The following is a 22,196-nucleotide window of genomic DNA, read 5'->3' as shown; positions in this document are numbered from 1 at the left end:
CCTTTTTTTTTTAATAACAAATTAGCTAACAATATATGCATGCAGGCTGTACTTGGTTGTTATGCAAAGATGTGATGGCGGTCATTGTATGTTTCTTGTCGTTTCTGTTTATAAAGCTCGGTGGTAGGGGCGGCCGGGCCGTGGCTGGGGCAGTGGAGGTTTGGCAGCTGCTAGCCAGCACAGGATATGGTAAACACTAAACAGTCATAAAATTAGATGAATACTCGTACTCCGATCTACGCCTATGTTGCTCGGACTAGGAGAATATTATTCTACGCCTATGTTGCTTAGGCTCGGATATTCATATCCAACACACATATCTCAAAAGAAAATTAAAAATTTTGATCCAAAATGAAAAGCTGAAGTGTCCTATCACATATATTTATGTGTCATGGACATATATTTATGTGTCATGGACAATGCATAAGATAAAATAAAGTGTTCAAATAACAAAAGTATGTCCACAATAATATTATAGATGTTTGCATTGTCGAATTTTTTAAGCAATTATGTCAATTTTATGACTCGCATTCACTCAAGCAATCTCCAATCTTGTCGAAATCTCGGTTTGTCAACAAGTATGATGCAAATCATTTTTTAACCTGTCCACCATGATTTAGTCAGCTATTGTATAGTGTCACTTACCTAAATTGGGCTGAAAAATCAAGAATCATGAACCTTTCAAATCAACATACCAACTAGCCATCGTTTATCATGGGCCAACAACATTAATGAAGGAGCACCTACTGAGTCATGAATCATGGGTTTGGATTATTATAATCTTTTAAATAATGTGGAGAATATTATACTTCATTCATATTAAACAAATCTCTTTATTTTGAGATAAGATTATCTAGTGAATTCAATTTTAGAAATTGAACTAAGATGATGCCTACTACCTTTGGTTTGTTTTCATCTATGGTAGATAGGTCACTATTATGGGTAAGTCTTGTATGTGGCTAGTCACACAGTGTGACCATATTGGTTTATAAGAGTAATCTTCATTTATATATATGAGCTGATGAGTAAACTCATTTTTTTCATAAGAATAAGACCTATTGTCTATAAAAGTAACTCAAATTGTTCATTATACGAGTAAAATCAAGTAATTTAGAAATAAGTAACTCCATTTGTTCATTCGAGTGTTTGTTTAAAAAGGATTTTTTTTGACAATTACCACATACGATTGTTGGTATTTTAGTAACCATCTACAGTTTTTGTTTTTGTATTTTACTACCTACTATTTTTTAAAAATAAAACTTTTCCACCTGATTGCCTACATGACGTCATTGTGAGCCCCATCAACGAATTTTTTTTTCCAATTTTTTTCCTTTTTCTAACCTTGTTCTTCGATTTTTGAATTGCAAATCCAAATTATACAAACAAACACCTAATTTACAAAATTGGGGCTAACTATAAGATGGTGTTCATCATCTAGGGGTTTGAAATGAAATTAGGAGTTTGTTATTTAGTGATTAATTTACGAAATTGGGACTTCCGATTATTAAAACCAAAATAAAATATTATTTGTGTATTTGATTCAAAAAACTGCTTATTTTATTTGATCCTACATAAGAAATTCTAGTTTATAATAAAACCCGATTCCATATATGATGATAATAAACTCCCTAAATTATATGACCGGTTGGGACCATTTATAGCGGATTGACATTAAAGGTCGAATTATTTAAAAATAATAAAAAATTGGGATTATTTTGAGCGGATGAGAAAAAGGTCGGATTGTTCTGGGCAATTTTTCCTAAAAACTTTAGCCTCGATAAAAATAAATAATATAAATTTTCTTTAATTAAGTAGTAAAGGTATTTATGTTAAACCTACCAAATCTTATACCAAAGGAAACGAATAAAGAAGACGCTAAATTAACATCAATAGTGATCGGAGCTTGTCTAATAAGAGATTTGGCTATATTAAGTACCTTATCATAGTTTCTTCCATTAATAGACAATACTAAGGGTCTGTTCTCTTACGTTGAAATTCAGTTCAGTTCAGTTCAATTCAGCTGAGTTTAGTTCAGTTCAGTTCAGCTCAATTCAGTTCAGTTCAGCTCCTAATTTCCTTCTCTTATAAAATATTCAGTTCAGTTCAGTTCAGCTGAGTTCAGTCAATGAGAACAGGCCCTAAGCAATATTTCTCAAAAACGGTAGGCATGTGATTATTTGTAAATACCACAAGGAAGATTTAGACAAAGTTATAAACATTGACTAAGTAAATTAACAGCAGATTTCTAACAATTAGAGATCCTTACATCATCAGACATAAAGTGCTCGATCAGGATCGTGGACAATGAGAGATAAGGCTCCATCATAGTCTAAAAAATAATATTGCAATCTTCTTACCCTCACCAGAATAAAGTCAAGGAAGATGGATGCCAATATTGCAATCTTCTTACCCTCATCTAAGAGGAATAAACAAAATTAGTGTCATCTGAAGCAACCCCAATCAATATTGAAGTCCATAAGCCGCTTCTTGCGAGCAGGGGACGAAGACTTCATGACATCTAACCAACCATTAGACTGAACATCTTCAAGCTTGCCAGGTTTTTTATTAGGAATCTGAATATACAACCCCTTTGAGAATTATTTGTGAGTAAGGCATTAGGATGAATACCTACTATAAACTTGATGGAAGTGGGATAAGCCAAGGCCAAGAGAGGTTTGACCTAAAATAATGTCTAGTGAATCAATTTCGAAAGTACTTTTTGTTGATAGTTGATGGACTCTAATGTACTTTTTGTAGCGAGAATATATAAGCCCCACATTAAATTAAAAATCAATCAGAAAGCTACTGTATAGAGGAATTATCGTCATTCATACAAGAGAGATTTGGCCTAAAATAATGTCTAGTGAATCAATTTCGAAAGTAAAGGGCACCTTAAAACTAGAGACTAACTTAGCTTCTTTTATCAATGTAATAACTAATCAAAATATGGTGACTGAGCTATATATGCCATTGATTTATCTAAAATTCTCAACTATATAACCCTCTTTATCGATGAAAAGCCACTTCTTTAACGTTTTTTTATTGCTGCAACTTTAAAATTTGTCCATCAAGCAAACATTCCCTAAAGACTAGTGTAAAAATTAAAAAGCAAATAATAAGCTTGAATTAGTAATTGAATTGAAGCTTACCTTAGTCTACATGGTTGTATAGAGGAATTTATTTATGAAAGTTTTTATAGTTGATGGACTCTAACGTACTTTTTGTAGCGAGAATACCACATTAAATTAAAAATCAATCAGAAAGCTACTGTACAGAGGAATTATCGTCATTCATACAATTGATATAATGGATCGGACTATACATAGTTTACTTTTTGTAGTGAAATATATACATACACTTTGTTTATTGTATTCTATATAACCCTATCGTATCACTACGTAGTATAATTGAAAGAAAATAGAATAATAGATATCTATTTGACTTATTTTTTGAGAACCAGACCCGAGTCCCTTCAACCATACTCCGTAGTTCGTAACTAATAAAACAACCACTAACATAGTACATGTCATAGTCATATACCATCCAACGTAAGCAGAGACTACCTTCTAGACTACTGATGGGTGACTAAGAGTGGCAAACCCTAATTTTCACCAAATTTGAAGAGAGAAGCTCTCGTTTTAGAGAGAAAAACTCACTTTGACCATTTACTTCGAGAATCAGACTCGAGTCTCTCGGATGATTTGTATCCATTAACCATATTGTAGTTCATATCCAAATAACCCAATGTGCAAACAACCACCAACGTAGTCATAGAGGTTATACATGAGGCCCTGTTCTTTTGAGCTTCTAGGCAGAGCAGAGCCGGAAAAAATAGAGTAGAGTAGAGCAGAGCAGATTTCAGTAAAGCAGAGCAAATTTTAAATTTTAGCAAACCAGGGCAGAACAATGCGTCATATCGTCATAGACTCCTAGTCAATTAGTGATCGACCATCCAACACCCCTCGTAACCTCGCAAAATTTAAAGAACACCACGATTCAAATTCCCCCCTCTTTCTTCCCCCTCTCTCTCTAAAACAACGTTGAAAGAAAAGAAACAAAAGAAAAGAAAAGAAGAGAAAGAATTTCAACCTTGTAAAAGCGCATAAATAGCAAAGAGTGGAAAAAAAAAATACAAACTTCGAAAAATGATGCAAAGACTCTTCCGAGGAGGAAGCGTTAGCGCCGCCAAAGACAACGGCGATTCCTCGCCGGAAACTCCTTCTCCGGCGTCGCGGTCTCCGGCGTCGGACTTTCAATCGCCGACGTCTTCTTCGCCGGCGCCGGCGGTCACTGGACCAGCTCGACCAATTAGATTCGTGTATTGCGATGAGAAAGGAAAGTTTCGATTGGATCCAGAAGCTTTAGCGGTGCTTCAGCTTGTTAAAGAACCTATTGGTGTTGTTTCTGTTTGCGGTCGTGCTCGTCAGGGCAAGAGTTTTATCCTCAATCAGGTTAGTTTTTTTCATTTTTGTGGAATTAGGGTTAGGGTTTTCAATTGGGGTTTTAGTGGTGTTGGTTTTATTTTGTGGAAAGTTGAAGAACAAGTTAATTATGTCTTTGAACTTTTGGAATTGTTTGCTTTGATGGAATTTTTCAATTTGAATTTGACTGTTTTACTGAAGAACTGAAAAAGCATCAATGTTGAATATTTAGGATGATGTTTTATGTATCTAGGCTTAGCGACTGCTATATTGATTCTAGATGGTGATGGTTCTTGAAAAGTTTCGATTTTATTTTATATTTTTAATGAGGTGATTGTGGTAATTAGGGTTGATTTTGGGGTGTGGATGGAGAATGTAATTTGATTTTATTGAAACTATTTTTTTTATAATCCTTAAGTAGCACTATATGATGGTGGAAGTGGAGTTGTAAATTAAGTCAATAATCAGCACCGCGATGTGAATGTTATTGAGTTTGCTATGACCACGGTATGAGGCTGCAAGTTTTGCATCAGATACAAACTATCTGCATTGCCTGAGTAATTGGCTCCGTGACTGTTACTGTGATTAAGACTGCGATAGTAGTCACATTGCTTACACAGCTTCCTTTGAGAACCAAATGCTAGCTGTTGTAGGCAATCAACTTATCTCTAGAGAGATCAAAGTTCCTTTTTTTTTTTTTTTTTTTTTTTTTTTTTTTTTTTTCTGGATTTTCATGTAATTAGATGCTTTGTGATTACTTGGGTAAAATGAATCAGAAAGACAAGATAATGTGCAACTAGGGTTCCGTTCGTTTTAATGGAAAACCATTTTCCTTTGTTTGTTTTATTAAAGGGTGATAAACAATTTCTCTTTAGGTGGAAAATTACTTTAGAGAATGAAAGCCATTTTTCAATTGTAAGGTAATTATGCTACATTTTCCTTTTTATTCCCACTTCTCTATTTTCTATCCTCTTTCTTACCCTTTTTCTTACTTCCATTTTAATATTTACCATAAGTTTTCCGATAATCAAACAAACAAAGAAAACCCTTTTCACTATGATGTTTTCCATAGAAAATTGTTTTCTTTAGAAGATGAATTCCCATAACAAATGTTTCCATAAAACAAACGAAGCTTAAGAAAAATTATGGACTTGATGCGTTATATTATTGCCGCATATAGAAATGGCCTTATGCTTTGACACCGTGTCATTTAATGGCTTGCACCTTTCTTCTAAAAACTTCCTAAGTATTTCCATAGGCATTAGGCCCTTTTAAACAATAGGTTGTTCATTTTTTTGGCAAGATATATCCTTTAATAAAATCTTTTTGAAAGCATTTCGATGAGGTATAATTACTTGCCATTCTAAAGGTGTCTTTGTGGTAGTCTTATCTAGATAGGCTCGGGGTTAGGTTGCTTGCATTTTCACATCCTAAGGCCTAAGGGACCATATAGTTGGTGCAGTTCATATTTAATGATGGTGGTTATTATTGTTGAGTCTCTTTCCACATGTTCCATTCACTGATTAAATGATAGGTAACAAGGGTTTACCTAGCTTTGACTCCCTCTTTTCATGGACTTGTATATTCAAGAAGCCATTGAGTTCAGTAGATTGTAATTTTGCTACAAATTACTTTCCAACCTAATCAAAGACCACATTTTGGAAGGCCTATTTTACCATCATTATCTCAAGAATCCCATTTAGTAGCCTAAAGCTTTCTCAATATATTTGCTATTGTGGTAGTGCTATGACGTATATTTTCTGTAACACGATCTGCGATGTATTTCCCATAAATTAATGTAGGTGAATCTTGAAAGCAATTCATGATGGAGCTGTATACCTTTAAGCTAACTTTACATAGTACACAATGATGACATGAAATTGGCTTAATGGTATTTACCAAGCATAATCCCTTGAAGATTTATGGGCCAAATGGTATTGCTGTAGTGCTGTTGAAGGATAGAGGTATCTGGACTCTAAGTAGATAAATAACCTCTAGTTACTTTGGCAATGTTAAATTATGCATACATTCAGTAGCAGGAATACATTATGATATTCGTTGGTTCTTAAAAATAACTCATAGCCCTTAGTTTTAATTTGTTGAGAATTCACTGGATCCAACATTCCAGCTTGGTAAAATGAAAGACATTCTGGGAGACTGTAAGGGGAGGTTGAAAGTTAAATGGGTTGCAGATTGTGGAAATTTATTTATATGTTTTATTTGCTATTTGGTGGTGTACTTGGAAGGAGAGGAAAGCTTAATTATATGGGAAAAGCTTTACCAATTACCACTACAAGCTTTTCAACTATTATTTTGAGGATGTTGTGCTGTTGTTTCAAACTCTTTGCATGAGTATATGTTATCCTTGTAAGTTTCTATTTTTTATTCTTATTAGAATTGACCAATGTATTAAAAAAGCTCAAGGCGCATTGAAGTGAGAGGGGTTCTGCTGTGCAAGGCTCGCTTCTTTGAAGTGAGGCGCACTATATGGGCAGTTAAAAAAAATTGGCTGAATATTGCTTCATGTGAGCCTCCCTACCCAAAACGCCTCGCCCAGACCAAAATTAGCGCTCACCCATGATCGCCTCAGCGCCTTAGGCGCGCTTTTTCAAACACTGGGGTTGACATATTTTAGTTTCCTTTGTGGTTCTTCCTCTGATTCTTTTTATTCTATCCATAAGTGAATTAGAACATTTATGTTGTGATACTACTTCCCGGAATGTTGCACTTGACTTTGCTGTTTAAAGCCTGTGTTCACAATACCATAACTATCTTTTGTTATTATTGGTAGTTTGTAAGAGAAAGTGCCATATGAAGAATCTTTTTTTATTTTATTTATTTTTTTTTGTTTTTGAAATGATGTCTTCATCTCCCTGTGTAGCATATACGAAGTATCTCATTATCTCCTCCTATTGTCAAAGAGCAATTTTTAAATGTTAGGATGTGTCATCCTTTTTTGTAGCGCACTGATGTGTGTAGCTTGGTGAAAGTAGAACAATGTAATTTGAAATAAATTGGACCTGAATTTAAAGAGCTGCGTGGTTATTACTGACCAATCCGATCTTGCATAGTGGTGTTTTACAACTTTGTAAGACAATATAATTTTTATGTAAAAAGTACTTCCTATTTTTTATTAATTATGATATGTAATGCTATGTTATTCACATAGCCATATAAGATTGTGTTATATCCATCTCAATGTGTACTTTATTTGAGTTTTATTCTTATAGTTTTGCAAATGCATAATTTAAGATATTAATGGTTATTAAAAAAAATATTAATGGTTGAAGTTATGCATTGACAAACGTGATTAAATTTTGCTAGAAAAAAAAAACATAGGTATATGTCCTGCGTAGCATCAGGCCTCCTACTGTACTTAGTTGATTATGGCTTTGCTGCTGAGCTGTATTTAATATCTAAGGCTTTAAGCTTAATTGTAACTTCTCTGTAGCTATATCTCTTTGCTGTAGATTGAGATGGCAAAGCAAGCTATAGCTATGCATTCCCTCATATCCATAGAAAACTAGGCACCGTGTGATGATTTTTGTGTATTAAGCTTTTGATGCTTATATTACGTTAATACGTGTCTTGAGTGCTTGATGCTTATTATTCATTAAATTTCCTCTTATATTCATGCTTAATTCAAGTTGGTTTTCCAATTTTGCATGTCATTAGCTGGTAATTATTGTAATACAAACTACTTTTGCTTCATTATATTCCTCTTCTTTCAATTTTGAAATTATTATTTCATTGATTGTTTTACATGGTTCATGTTATTTTTAGCTTCTAGGCAGGAGCAGCGGATTTCAAGTTGCATCTACCCATAAGCCGTGCACCAAAGGGCTTTGGCTATGGAGCGTTCCGCTAAAGAGGACTGCTTTAGATGGAACTGAATATAACCTAATTCTCTTGGACAGTGAGGGAATTGATGCCTATGATCAGACGGTTAGAATTCCCTACTTTATTGGGTTTGGTAGTAATTTATGTTTGGACTTGATTGTTAAGGGCAATATTTCACAATCCATTTTTGGTTGTTGAATTTTTATCCTTCCATGGCACAAGAAACGAGGAGAGAGATATATAGAGGAGTAGAGGATGATCCAACCATCTCATGAACCAATGATCTGCCTCTCTCTACCTCTGTCCTCCAATTATGGCACAAGAAAAAAGGAAGAGATGGACTCAAAATTTAAAATTGTGGATCATTAGAATAGATGTTCTAAGCAAGTTAGCATTAGTTAATGTTAGGTTGCATAAAGGGTGGTCTAGTATCACTTGCTCTTTGTTTTTTGCAATCATCTATATTCTTGAAGGTTTTTTTTATTTTTTATTTTTTATTTAAATATATCCTCTGGTGTAATCGGAGTCTTCTTCAGGGAACATACAGCACCCAGATCTTTTCTTTGGCTGTCCTATTGTCCAGCATGTTCATCTACAACCAGGTTAGAAACATGTCTATTTGTGTTTATTTTCAATTAATTGCTTGTAGAATTTAGTCCTGAGTCTCCTGACAGAATGTCTTGATTTTTCAAGCTGTGCTATGTATTGGAGTTTGATATATTGCAAAATTTGAATACTGCTCTTTGTCTATTATATTGGGTTCAGAATATGAACATACAGTACATGTCTTTTTTTGTTTCTTGTCAATGAATTTCTTTTGCACTGTGATTCTTGATAGAGTATCTTGCTCCTCCGCCCCCCCCCCCCCCTCTTTTTGTAGCTGTGTGATTTGTTGGTGTTTGATACATGAATACGCTGCAAATAAATTACTGATCTCTGAATATAAGTTATGATTCCAAATTTGGTACATTAATTCTTCCAATATTTGATTCAGATGGGTGGAATTGACGAGGCTGCACTCGATCGTCTCTCTCTTGTAACTGAAATGACCAAACATATTCGAGTCAGAGCTTCCGGAGGCAAGACATCAGCTTCTGAGCTGGGACAGTTCTCCCCAATCTTTGTTTGGCTTTTAAGGGTAATTTCTTTTGTAGCACAACTAGCAACTAATCCAATTTGTATATTTCTTAGGAATGATCTTGTCAATTATTGCTTTCAGGACTTCTATTTGGACTTGACTGAAGATAATAGGAAAATAACTCCCAGAGATTACCTGGAGCTTGCTTTAAGGCCTGTACAAGGAGGTGCAAAAGATATTTCTGCCAAGAATGAGGTAATTATTGGCAGGAAATATAGATACAACTATATAATTGGAGAGACTGTTGTTTTCAGCAGTTGATTGGATGTAAATGTTAAACATTCTGTTCCTTTTGTGTTTATTTGTTTACATAGACTTGGTAAAGTAAAGAATGCTCTTTTTTACATTAGAGTTTAGACACTGTGTTTTATGCTTTGTGTGTATGAATCATGTTGAGTGATTGCTTAATATGTTAAATTTATTATACATGTCCAGTTACAACTGCTCACGCATAAATGTTATAATGATTAGATTCGGGAGTCAATTCGAGCTCTTTTTCCAGATAGAGAATGCTTTACTCTTGTGCGGCCTCTAAACAATGAAAGTCAACTACAGCGCATGGACCAAATCTCAGTTAGTATCATCTAATTGCTGGTTTATTTTATTTATTTTTTATTTTTTTTTTTGAAATAAAAATTCTTTTGATAGTCTACTGATACAATATATACTATGTGCAGTTGGACAGATTGAGGCCAGAATTTAAATCTGGATTGGATGCTTTGACGAGATTTGTGTTTGAGAGAACTAGGCCAAAGCAAATGGGAGCAACCACAATGAATGGACCAATGCTAGCTGGTATTACACAATCATTTTTGGATGCATTAAATCATGGGGCAGTCCCTACCATTACATCCTCTTGGCAGGTCAGTATTCAGTTATAGTATTATGTTCGTGTTATTAGTATAAGTTTTGGCTGCTTGATGCGATATGTCTCCATTTATATCACTCTTTGATGCAAACAGATTTGATTGTCAGAGTTTATTAGTTTCTTTGTGTTGATTTGAGCTTTCTTATTCAGAGCCTCTTTTACATATTTAGAGCAGACTAGGAGTTCCGACATGCATGATGTGGATAATCCTGAATGGAAAGAGTATTTGCAATTGGCCCTAATATTCTATGTCTATACATACTTGTGTTGGATGTTTTGTAACCATGAAGTGTTTGAAACTTTTGTAGAGTTAATTAATAATTAGTGAGGGGACTCGGGGAGCAACAAAAAAAATCAAGTTTTAGAAATGTAAATGTATAATATATTTAAAGTATTTATTAAGTCAAATCAACTAAACAAGACATCACATAAAAGTGGGGAGAGAGAGAGTAAAGCATACACGGAGTATAATTTTGAATATAAAATGAAAACAATTTTTTTTTTTTTTATTTATGAATAATTAATCAATTTAGCCTTAATTGAGGTTATAATTTTTTTTTTTTCTTTTGATGTAACGGGAACAAAGATTAGAGCTTATCATCAAACTTTTAAATGAGCAAATGTATATAAAGAATATTTTAGGGGTATAGATGTCCGCACACTATTCATAAGAGATCTCTCAAGTCTCAACCTTTTTGAAAGGTAGGGATGTGATGCTATCGTCCATGGTTAATAATATTACTTTACCTATGATAATTTGAATTTGCTCTCCTGGCTCTCCTTGTGCATTGTCAGATCTGATTGAGAAGCAAAAATATGTGGAAAAATAACAACTGTGGTGTGCATATTTGTATTGAGCTTTAAATCACCTGTGGTGTACAAGCACTGTGCAGTGTTGCTGCATTGACCTTCATTTTCATAAGATATGATCAATGCCTCACTCCTCTAGGTACCCAAGAGATAAGGAGTGGCCCTGTCTATCACTTGATGGTATAGTTTTCGGATTGTAGGTTTAAATCTGAATTACTTGTGAATCCCTGTCATATGTGCAGTATCTTATTTCCATTTTATGATACTTTTTTTGCCTTTTTCTTTTCCTCTTCCTTCTAACTTCCTCTGTTCTACAAAATTTGCAACATAGGGGGATGTTCAGATCATAATGTGAGAGGAGAGACAAATGAGGGAAGAGATGTAGAGAAACATTAACCAAATTTAGTAAATATTGCAAATTCAAATAGGAGAGTGTTGGCATATTTTGAAGACGAAGGAAGTATAATCATTTTAAAATTGTGGGATCTAAGTAGAGTCAAAAGTGACAGTCAGAGTCGTATAGCTTACTAGTAGAAATTCTAATCGACTTTATAACTGAAGAAAAGAAAGTTTTCAATGTTTTTATTCAACTTTCCCTTTTCCTTAGTTGGAACATATTACTCCCTCCTTCCCCAATTGTTTGCTCCATAGTCATATTTTATTTCATTAAGGTTTTGTTGAGTGGACTTGATGAGAGAGAAGAGTTGTGCGACCTAAAAGACTTTAGTTGTCCCCCATGTACACTGATGGTATGGTGTAATATTTTAGGGACGGCTTTAAAAGATAATGGGGCAAACTTTAAGGGACAAAGGGAGCATTTCTCGTTCTATTGTTATCTCCCGTTTCTGCAGGCTGGTTTATATTTGCAATGATAATCTGTATTAACTAAAGCTAAATGCTTTGTTTCATGCATCAACTCTTTATTCTGTAGAGTGTTGAAGAGTCTGAGTGCAGAAGGGCATATGATTCAGCTACTGAAGAGTATATGTCCTCTTTTGACCGTTCTAAGCCAGCTGAGGAAGTAAGTTTGGTTCCCAATAATTTTTAAATTTTTTTTTTTTAATTGTGTTTTTGTTGCATATTTTTTAATCTTTTTGGTTTTAGGCAGCACTAAGAGAAGCACATGAAGTGGCTGTACAGAAGGCCTTGGGTATCTTTAATGCTTGTGCCGTGGGGGCTGGTCCAGTAAGGCAGAAATTTGAGAAGCTACTTCAAGCATTCTTTAAGAAGGCTTTTGAGGTACTTAATATACGATTGGCGATATCTATTTACTGTTTTGTTAATTCATCTGCAATATATTTTTTTTATTGCCTGGAGTACTGACTGCATCCATAGGAGGCGGGCTACTGCAGTTATGGTGTTTGAATCACTTATTAAGTGTTCGGTAGACTAATATTTGGCAGTAAATTTATAGCAACTGACAACTTGGGGACAGTCAAATTTTTTGACTTATACTTCCTCCGTTTTTTTTTAGTTGACACCGTATGACTTTTACACTATTCACACACTACACTTTGACTCGCTTTTGTGATTTATAGATACGATAAAATATAATCATGTGGGATCTTGTTTGAATTGTCTATATGTATATTTTATTAATATCTACTTTTTATAATTTTACAATGTTGATAATTGAAGTTATTAAACGTTAAAAACATGCGTTGGCAAGCGTGATAATAGAAAGGTGTCAACTAAAAAAAAACAGAGGAAGTATGATTTTCCAATTTTTTAAAGGTCTTTTAATGTGCTATTTCTGTTAATAAAAAAAATGGTATGTTTGATTATTTTGCCGGCTTTTCACAACTGCCTATTGTGATGAAATTGAGCAATTGCTTCTGTAATATGCTACTTCGTATATCATTGTTGGTGCTGTTAAATTTTAGGTGTACACTGATGTTGTTTTATAATTTGATTGTGACAAGACTTTATTGTAGACTGTCAAACGTGCTGATCGGGTCTAGAATTTGGGTTTGCTTTGCCATTTGATATTAACGTTTAGTATGATCTTAAAATATTTACCCTGGTTAAATCAGTTTTCTCTCAGATGGTAAGGTTGGGTTGTTTTGTTGGGTCTAAATTCACAGTAGTTACACTGATGTTAATGTTCAATCTTAAAATTTGGGTGTGTGTTATTTTTGAACTATAATTTTGCGGGCTTTTGAGATCCTAAGTTTAGGTTGGATCATTTTTTGACAGGTGCGCTGATTTTCGGCTAGAATACTCTTTGTCTGGATTGGTCTAGATCCCTGATTATTTTGCTGTATATTCAGGATTACAAAAGGAATGCTTACATGGAGGCAGAGATGAAATGCTTGAATGCTATTCAGAATATGGAAAAGAGATTGCGAGCAGCCTGTCATTCTGCCGATGCAAAGTTGGAGCAAGTCTTCAAGGTGATTTATTTTTGTAGCTCTTACTCTTTTCATCTGATGGCTGTCTTTATAGATTTAGAAATTCCTGCACAATCCTTTGATTCTAATTTTTGTTTGAATATTTACTTCCTCCGTTTTTATTAGCTGCGTCACTTTCCCAAAAAGGAAGTTTTAAATTAGTTGCATCACTTTTCTCTTTAACTAATAAGCTCTCTCTATCTCTTTAACCACATGGGCCCTGTTTATTTTCTCTCTCTACCTCTCTCTACTCCAAAAATTGCCTAGGTCCATGAAAACAAAAGTGATGCAACTAATAAAAAATGGAGGAAGTATTTGTTTATATATATATATATATATATATATATATATATATATATATATATATATATATATATATATATCACACTATTTAAGAAAAGTGGACCTCACATGTTATTATACACTTAAGATAGGGTTAAAAGGTTGTTAGGAGTATAATCAAGTGGACGATGTGCTTAAATTAAAGGTATTAGTACAATTTTCACCATAAAAAACCTTCCTTTTATAGTGTGTTGCAACTATAAAGAAACGGAGGAACTATATATATATATATATACATATATATATATATATATATATATATATGTATATATTTAATTTTTGTCAAAGTTCAGAACCTCATCTCATTGGGTTGGGCAAGTATAATTTCTGATTTGCAGTTTTGTAAAGGTAGAAACATTAAGTAATTCCTCTGAGGGCTGGGTTTGGTCCAGCTATGTATTGTTTACAGGGTAGTGACTGGGATTCAAAAATGGTGAGGGTGGGTGTAGAGAGAGATAGAGGGATCCGAAAGATATTTTGGATTGTGCTGCAGTTGTCGCGATAAAATTTGATTTTAAAGTCTTTTTAGGTTTTTATAATTTTTTACGCTATTATAATTATTGGAGTATACTTTATTGGTTCACATTTAGTTGCTACACACCTACACTTAAAAATTTACAATATCATTTTCTTACAATTGAACTTAATTATTAATTTATATATTGAGCAAATTATGAGGCAATCCCAGTTAATATCCTATATTAACAAAACTGTGTTTATATCACCAATTTTTCTCTCTCCTTCCACTCACATGACATTATTTCCTTCCATCTCCTTCATTCTCATGGCACTATTTCCTTCTCTCTCCTCCCCTCCCATGGCCATGCTCAAGATCCACCACTTTCGCAGCTCTAAATTGGCGGTCGGCCGGCCAAACAAAAGACACCCTAGTAGCAAATTATTAAAATTGGGCCATACTAACCCCTTTGGGAAAGAGATTCGCTCGTGCTAGTGGTGTTCATCGTGGTGGTGCGGCGGTTGAGAATGGTGGTGCTAATACTCAGTGGGGGTCGGCTGGTGGTGCTAGTGCTTGTGTGGTGGTCAGCTGGCAGGTGGTACTAGGGTCGGCTGATGGAGGGGAGAGAGGGAAAGGAGGGTTGGCCACTAAATTTACAAGATTATCCTTAGTGTGGCTGCTATATTTACAAAAGTAGCCTTGATATTAACAAGTTATGTTAATATAGGATATTAACTTGTATTTTCTCGCAAAATATTGTCTTGTGGGATCATGTTAATTTATATTATTAATTCAAATATTCTGTCATATCCATTCCAATCTAAGATATCTGGATTGTAAATTTTTTTTATCTAAATTCTACCAAAATTTATGTCAAATCATTCCCCCCACCCCCACCCCGGTGGAAAAAAGAATGAAAAGGGGATCCGGTGAAGCTGGAGGTAGGGAGGGGGGGGGGGATTAGTGGTTTGGGAAAGATTTTTGTGAAAATGTTGGTCATTGCAGGGATGGAAAGAGGGGAAGGGGTTAAGGCTGATTTGTGCAACCTTGCCCCCTTTGACAGTACCGAGGTTGTAATGTAAACAACCGTTTATCATCTCCATTTTAGTTTTTATTGCTTCAAAAGAAGATTAGATTGAATGATGACATTCATCAAAGCAATATGGAAATAAAAAATTGGATTTTGCAATCCAATTCCAGATTCCTATCCAATTGTTTATTTGATTTTATTTGGAACTTTTGGATGATTGCTCAACCCCTTGTATTATTCTGATCATTCAATTATACCATCATCTTGGAGATCTTTTTGTTTATAATGCTATGGTATGTAATTTTCTATAGTGTACTGGATTTCAAAAGCTGCTACTTGTTTGTGCTCTATGTGTCCTACTGTTCAAAGGAGATTAAAAGAAATATGTTTAGCTGCCTTTTGATGTTTGCTATTTATGTACGTTGATATATTAGATTTTGTGCTGGCACTTATTGTCATGACATGTTTGCAAGTGGGTGCACAAGTGCTCATTTCACTACATTTATACATTCTTGCAATCTTGCATTTTTGGATTCTGATTTTGAGAATATTTGGATACGCAGATCCTTGATGACCTTTGTTCAGAATTTGAAAAGTCAACTTATGGTCCTGAAAAATGGCATAGACTAGCAAATTTTCTTCTGCAAAGGTTTGCTCTCCTCTTTTCCTTTGAAATTTCTTAATGTCGACTGGGCTAACTAAACTTTAATGTTTTCCAGTTTGGAAGGTCCAATTGCAGACCTTGTCAGGAAGCGAATTGATCAGGTCACATCCGAGAAAAGTTCCTTAAGTTTAAAGTGTCGATCTATCGAAGATAAGATGAATATGCTCAACAAACAGTTGGAAGCAAATGAAAAGTCAAAATCTGAGTATATGAAGCGTTATGAGGATGCTATAAATGAAAAGAAGAAGGTTGCTGATGAGTATATGAGCCATATTACTTCTTTGCAGAGCAAATGCAGCTCCTTGGAGGAAAAATCTTCCGGCCTGTTGAAATCTCTGGAGTCTGTTAGGCAGGAATCTTCTGATTGGAAAAGGAAATATGAGCATGTCCTATCAAAGAAGAAAGATGAAGAAGAACAAGCAAGTGCTGATAGAGATGCTCTCAAGTCCAGAACTAGTGCTGCAGAAGCAAGATTGGCTGCTGCTCGTGAACAAGTTCAATCTTCTCAAGAGGAAGCAGATGAGTGGAAAAGAAAATATGATATTGCTGTTCGAGAAGCTAAAGCAGCTCTTGAAAAGGCAGCTCTTGTGCAGGAGCGTGCAGATAAGACAAGGCAATCACGGGAAGATACTATTAGAAGTGAATTTTCCAGTAGTCTGGCAAAGAAGGTCCCTCTATCATTTTTTGTCAAAGTTTTAATGGGGTTTTCTGCCTTTGCTGTCCTGTGATATTTACATATATAAAAAGACATGTAGTTGTAATAATTTGTTTTACAACAGAATTATAGTAAGCTCAATATTCACATGATAATCTTTCTACTCATTGTTATGCTTATAGGAAGAGGAAATTAAAAAGCAAGCAGCAAATATTGAGCATGCGGAGCAGAGATTGGCAACTTTGGGTTTTGAGTTGAAGGTATTTTCTATAACCCCCAAATGAAATTGAATTGAAGGTATCTTGTATAGCTTGTTTTAAATTAAAAAAAAAAATCATTCATGACTTGCAGATATATGATTATTCCTTGATATATTTCAGGTAAATACTGAATAATAACCAGAATATTCCTTTTGAGTGTTCTTTGATACTATCGACCTCATGAACTAATAACTCATTGGCTTGTTGATATTAGCATTTTATGTTTTCTTTGTTATATAACTAATAACTCATTGGCTTGTTGATATTAGCATTTATTAGAATTACATTCTTTCCCTCAGGCTGCTGAGTCCAAGATAGCTAGCTATGAGCTTCAAATAGCAGGCATGAGAAGTGACATAAAGGAGTTGAATGAGAAGCTGAATGCTGCAAATGCTACCGCACAATCATATGAGAGAGAAGCTAGCACACTTGAGCAGGAAAAAATACATCTGGAGCAGAAATATCAGTCTGAGTTCAAGAGGTTTGATGAGGTGCAAGAAAGATGTAGAGTTGCTGAAAAAGAAGCAAAAAGAGCTACTGAGGTGGCTGATAAAGCACGAGTAGATGCAGCTGCTGCTCAGAAGGAAAAGAATGAAATTCAGCGGACAGCTATGGAAAGATTGGCACAGATCGAGCGTGCTGAGAGGCAAATTGATCACTTGGAGAGAGAGAAAAGTGACCTGGCAAATGAACTGGAAACACTCCGTACATCTGAAACGGATGCCAATGCTAAAGTAAGACTGCTGGAGGCTCAGGTTGAAGAAAGGCAGAAGGAAATTGAATTGCTGATGAAATCTAATAGTGAGCAAAGAGCTAGCACTGTTCAAGTACTTGAGAGTCTCCTTGAGACTGAACGTGTTGCAAGGGGAGAAGCAAATCGCCGAGCTGAGGCACTCTCTCATCAGCTGCAGGCTACCCAAGCAAAACTTGACATGGTCCAGCAAGAGCTGACATCAGTTCGTTTGAATGAGTCTGCCCTTGATGCCAAGCTGAAGTCTGCCTCACATGGGAAGCGTTCCAGGTTGGATGAGCATGATGTGGCAGTGGACTCTGCAGAGGATATGGATGTTGATAAAGCAAGGGCAAGCAAAAGAAGAAAAAGTACAATCAGTCCACTACAGCAAGCAGCCTCAGCAGGTGATTGTGACTCTATTTTTACAGGCGATGATGATGAAAGTAGTCAGCAAAATGACACGCAAGACTATAGAAAGTTCACCATTCAGAAGCTCAAGCAAGAGCTCACTGAACATAATTTTGGTGATGAGGTGTTTAAGCTTCGGGCCCCTGCTAAGAAGAAAGATTATATTGCTTTGTATGAAAAATACATCTTGAACAAGTCCTGATCAACTGGTTAACGTTGCTAGATTTGGACAGAAGATTCAGCTTTAGTTTAAGTTTCTTTTTTTAGCTGAGCTTAGTCAGGGAGGGCTAGTAATTCTCTGGATACAAGGGTTTTGTGCTCATATACATTGCCTCTGACCTGAAATCATTCTACTGTTTCATTTTGGTCTTTCTGGGAGAGTGAGACAGGAACATCAGTGGTGAAATTGCCTGGTTTTGCTGTAACTAGTTAACTACTGTAGGTCTAATATTAAGGAGGATGATAATGTATATTCTTTATAGGGTCAGTTTCTGCAAGAAACAGTGTTGTCATTATTTTCATTGCTTTTCTATGAAGTGTAGGTCTAACGGTTTGAGGGAGTTGCTCTTTCAGGGCATTATGGTAGTTTCGGTCCATAACTGATAGTGGATTTGGTGTATTATGCGTGTTGATTTATTAAAATTGTATTCCTTGCTGATTCAGTGAACAATCTTTGATCTGGTAAAGTAAGAGTGATGATTTATTTAAGTCGACGAAATTATGTCTTGCTTAATCAAGTGTAGACTGTAGAGTGGCAACCGGTTTAGTGGTTTACTCTCTTTGGTAAATCCACTTATTATTTGTGAGATTTAAAAAATTTAAAAGTTGCACTTAATATGTAATGGAGGTAGTAATTAAAATGTTTGATTGATGCTTGGAGTTGGCAACCATAGATATTTTGGTATTATTGAATAAATTAAGTGGGCCTATGTGCTAGGGTGATGGCGTGAAAAAGAGGGTTGAAAATCTCGAAGTACTACCAAAATTCAATAAAAGCTATAGTAAGATTATGGAAAATGCTATACATAGCCCTAAGGGCTACATATAAGCATTTAATTTACTCTTGAAAATTGTTTAAATTTAGAAAATCATGACAAAAACACACTAATTACACCGATTTGCGCGTGTTTTTGTCATGAATTCCTAACTTTATACATTTTCCAAGAGTAAATTCAATGCTTATATATAGCCCTAAGGGCTATGTATAGCATTACCTTTTTTTTTAGTTTTTTTTTAATTTTTTTTAAATACAGGATATGTTTTATTTGAGGTACGGATTTAAAATACTTGATACTAAACCATAAAGTATTGGATCACATGGGTTTTCTGTTAAGATCAGGTCAGTTTCAAGTCAGGTTACAGGTCACTAGTTTCACCCCATTGTTCGAGTATAGGCTGGGTTCAAATCTTTCTCCGTTAAGGTTGGATTATTGGGTCGAGTTCTCGGGTCAGGTCGGTTTTTGACAGCTCTAGCTATAATCCACACTTTTTGAGGTTTCGGGGCCTGTTGGCAAAAAGTGTTGAGACCCTAGGGGATATATCTTGGGGTCATATAATGCCGTTTGAAACCATATATGATTATTATATGTTGTCATAAACGTACGTGGTAGGCTTGAGTTTACAAAATCAATGCAAGTTATGAACGGGTAAAATGACCGTTTACAAGCATATTGGATGGTTCCACCGACCCAATTGGACAACCGGAGGGCATTAAGGGACCATGGTAAACATCTCAGCATTTTTATTTTCAGACGAAAAAATGTCCATGGTAGGCTTGAGTTTACGAAATCACTACAAATTGTGAACAGGTAAAATAAACATTTAAAGGCATGTTGGATGGCTCCACCGACCCGATTGGACTCTTGGAAAGTATTAGAGTCCATATTAAGCATCTCGACAATTGTTATTTCTAGACGAAAAATGGTCAAAAAATTACAAAATTGAAGGCTACCATCCACGCTTTTAGAGGAAATTTTGAGGTTTCGACGCACGGTGGCGAAAAGTTTTGAAACCCTAAGGAAAACATCTCGGGGTCATATAATGCCGATTGAAACCATATATGATCATTATATATTGTCATAAACGTCCGTGGTTAGCTTGAGTTTAAAAATTCACTACAAGTTGTAAACGAGTAAAATGACCGTTTAAGGGCATATTGGATGGTTCCACCGACCAAATTAAACTCTTGGAAGGTATTAGGGAACATGGTAAACATCTCGGCAATTTTTATTTTAGGGGGAAAAAGGTCAATAAATTGCAAAATAGAAGGCTACAATCCAAGCTTTTTGAAGTAATTTTGAGGTTTAGGGGCCCGGTAGCGAAAAGCCTTGAAACCCTAAGGGATACATCTCGAGGTCATATAATGCCATTAGGAACTATATATGAACATTATATGTTGTCATAAACGTACGTGGTAAGCTTGAGTTTATGAAATCACTGTGTCCGGGTAAAATGACCGTTGAAGGCATATTGGATGGTTCCACCGACCAAATTGGACTCCATGAGGGTATTAGGGACCATGGTTAACATCTCGGCAATTTTTATTTTCGGGCGAAAAAAGGTCAAAAAATTACAAAATTGAAGGCAATAATACACGTTTTTTGAGTAAAATTTGATGTTTCGGGCCTTGTGGCGAAAAGCCTTGAAACCCTAAGGTATATATCTCGGGGTCATATAATGCCGTTTGAAACCATATATGATTATTATATGTAGTCATAAACGTCCGTGGTGTGCTTGAGTTTACCAAATCACTACCAGTTGTGTACAAGTAAAATGACCGTTTAAGGGTATATTGGATGATTCCACCAACCCTATTTGACTCCCAGATGATATAAGGAAACATGGTGAACATCTCAACACTTTTTATTTACGGGCGAAAAAAGGTCAAAAAACTACAAAATTGAAGGCTATAATACACGCTTTTTGAGTAAAATTTGATGTTTCGGGGCCCGCTGGCGAAAAGGCTTGAATCCCTAAGGGATACATCTCGGGGTCATATAATTCCGTTTGAAACCATATATGATCATTATATGTTGTCATAAACGTCCATGGTATGCTTGAGTTTATGAAATCACTACAAGTTGTGAACGGGTAAAATGACCGTTAAAGAGCATACTGGATGGTTCCACCAACCAAATTTGACTCCCGGATGATATATGGGACCATGGAAAACATCTCAACAATTTTTATTTTTGGACGAAAAAAGGTCAAAAAATTACAAAATTGAAGGCTATAATTCACGCTTTTTAAGTAAAATTTCATGTTTCGGGTACCAGTGGCGAAAAGCCTTGAAACTGTTAGGGGTACATCTCGGGGTCATATAAAACCGCTTGAAACCATCTATGATCATTATATGTTGTCATAAATGTTCGTGGTAGGCTTGAGTTTACGAAATCACTACAAAGTTGTGAACGTGTAAAATGACCGTTTAAAGGCATATTGGACGGTTCCACCGACCCAAATTGACTCCCGGAGGATATTAGGGTCCACGGTAAACATCTCGGCAATTTTTATTTCTGTGCGAAAAAGGTCAAAAAATAACAAAATTAAAGTTTATAATCCACAGTTTTTGAGGAAATTTTGAGGTATCGGGGCAATGTGGCGAAAAGCTTATATTGTTGTTTGAAACCATATATGATCATTATATATAGTCATACATATACGTTGTAAGCTTGAGTTTATGAAATCATTTCAAGTTGTAGACGGGTAAAATGACCGTTGAAGGGCATATTGGATGGTTCCAACGACCCAATTGGACTCCCAGAGGGTTTTAGGGACGATGGTAAAAATCTTAGTAATTTTAATTTCTGGGCAAAAAAAAGGTCAAAAAATTACAAAATTGAAGGCTATAATACACGTTTTTTGAGTAAAATTTAATGTTTTGAGGCCCGGTGGTGAAAAACCTTAAAGTCCTAATGGATACATCTCGGGGTCATATAATGCCATTTGAAACCATTAATGATCATTATATGTTGTCATAAACATCTGTGGTATGCTTGAGTTTACGAAATCACTACCAGTTGTTAACGGGTAAAATGATCGTTTAAGGGCATACTGGACGGCTCCACTAACCCAATTTGACTCCTGGATGATATAAGGGACCATGGTAAACATCTCAACAAATTTTATTTCCGGGTGAAAAAAGGTCAAAAAATTACAAATTTGAAGGTATAATACACGC

The 22,196-nt window shown here is 35.3% G+C and overlaps 1 protein-coding gene across 1 annotated transcript; it reads left to right on the top strand.

Annotated features, from left to right (window-relative positions):
- The first annotated feature begins 3,983 nt into the window (after positions 1–3,983).
- On the top strand, positions 3,984–18,724 carry LOC145611439 (uncharacterized). The gene is made up of 14 exons (XM_081666770.1): positions 3,984–4,451; positions 8,205–8,366; positions 8,798–8,863; positions 9,256–9,399; positions 9,481–9,594; positions 9,871–9,972; positions 10,077–10,262; positions 12,009–12,098; positions 12,182–12,316; positions 13,348–13,470; positions 15,860–15,945; positions 16,016–16,628; positions 16,798–16,875; positions 17,175–18,724. Exons 1-14 carry the CDS (start codon positions 4,146–4,148, stop codon positions 18,216–18,218), a joined length of 3,249 nt encoding a protein of 1,082 aa, XP_081522896.1. The 5' UTR covers positions 3,984–4,145; the 3' UTR covers positions 18,219–18,724.
- The last annotated feature ends 3,472 nt before the right edge of the window (positions 18,725–22,196 follow it).

Source organism: Chenopodium album, chromosome 24 (genome assembly GCF_948465745.1).
Source record: "Chenopodium album chromosome 24, dcCheAlbu1.1, whole genome shotgun sequence".
NCBI lineage: Eukaryota > Viridiplantae > Streptophyta > Magnoliopsida > Caryophyllales > Amaranthaceae > Chenopodium > Chenopodium album.
The sequence above is the reverse complement of the archived record's forward strand: the minus strand, read 5'-3'. Positions and strand labels throughout refer to the sequence as shown.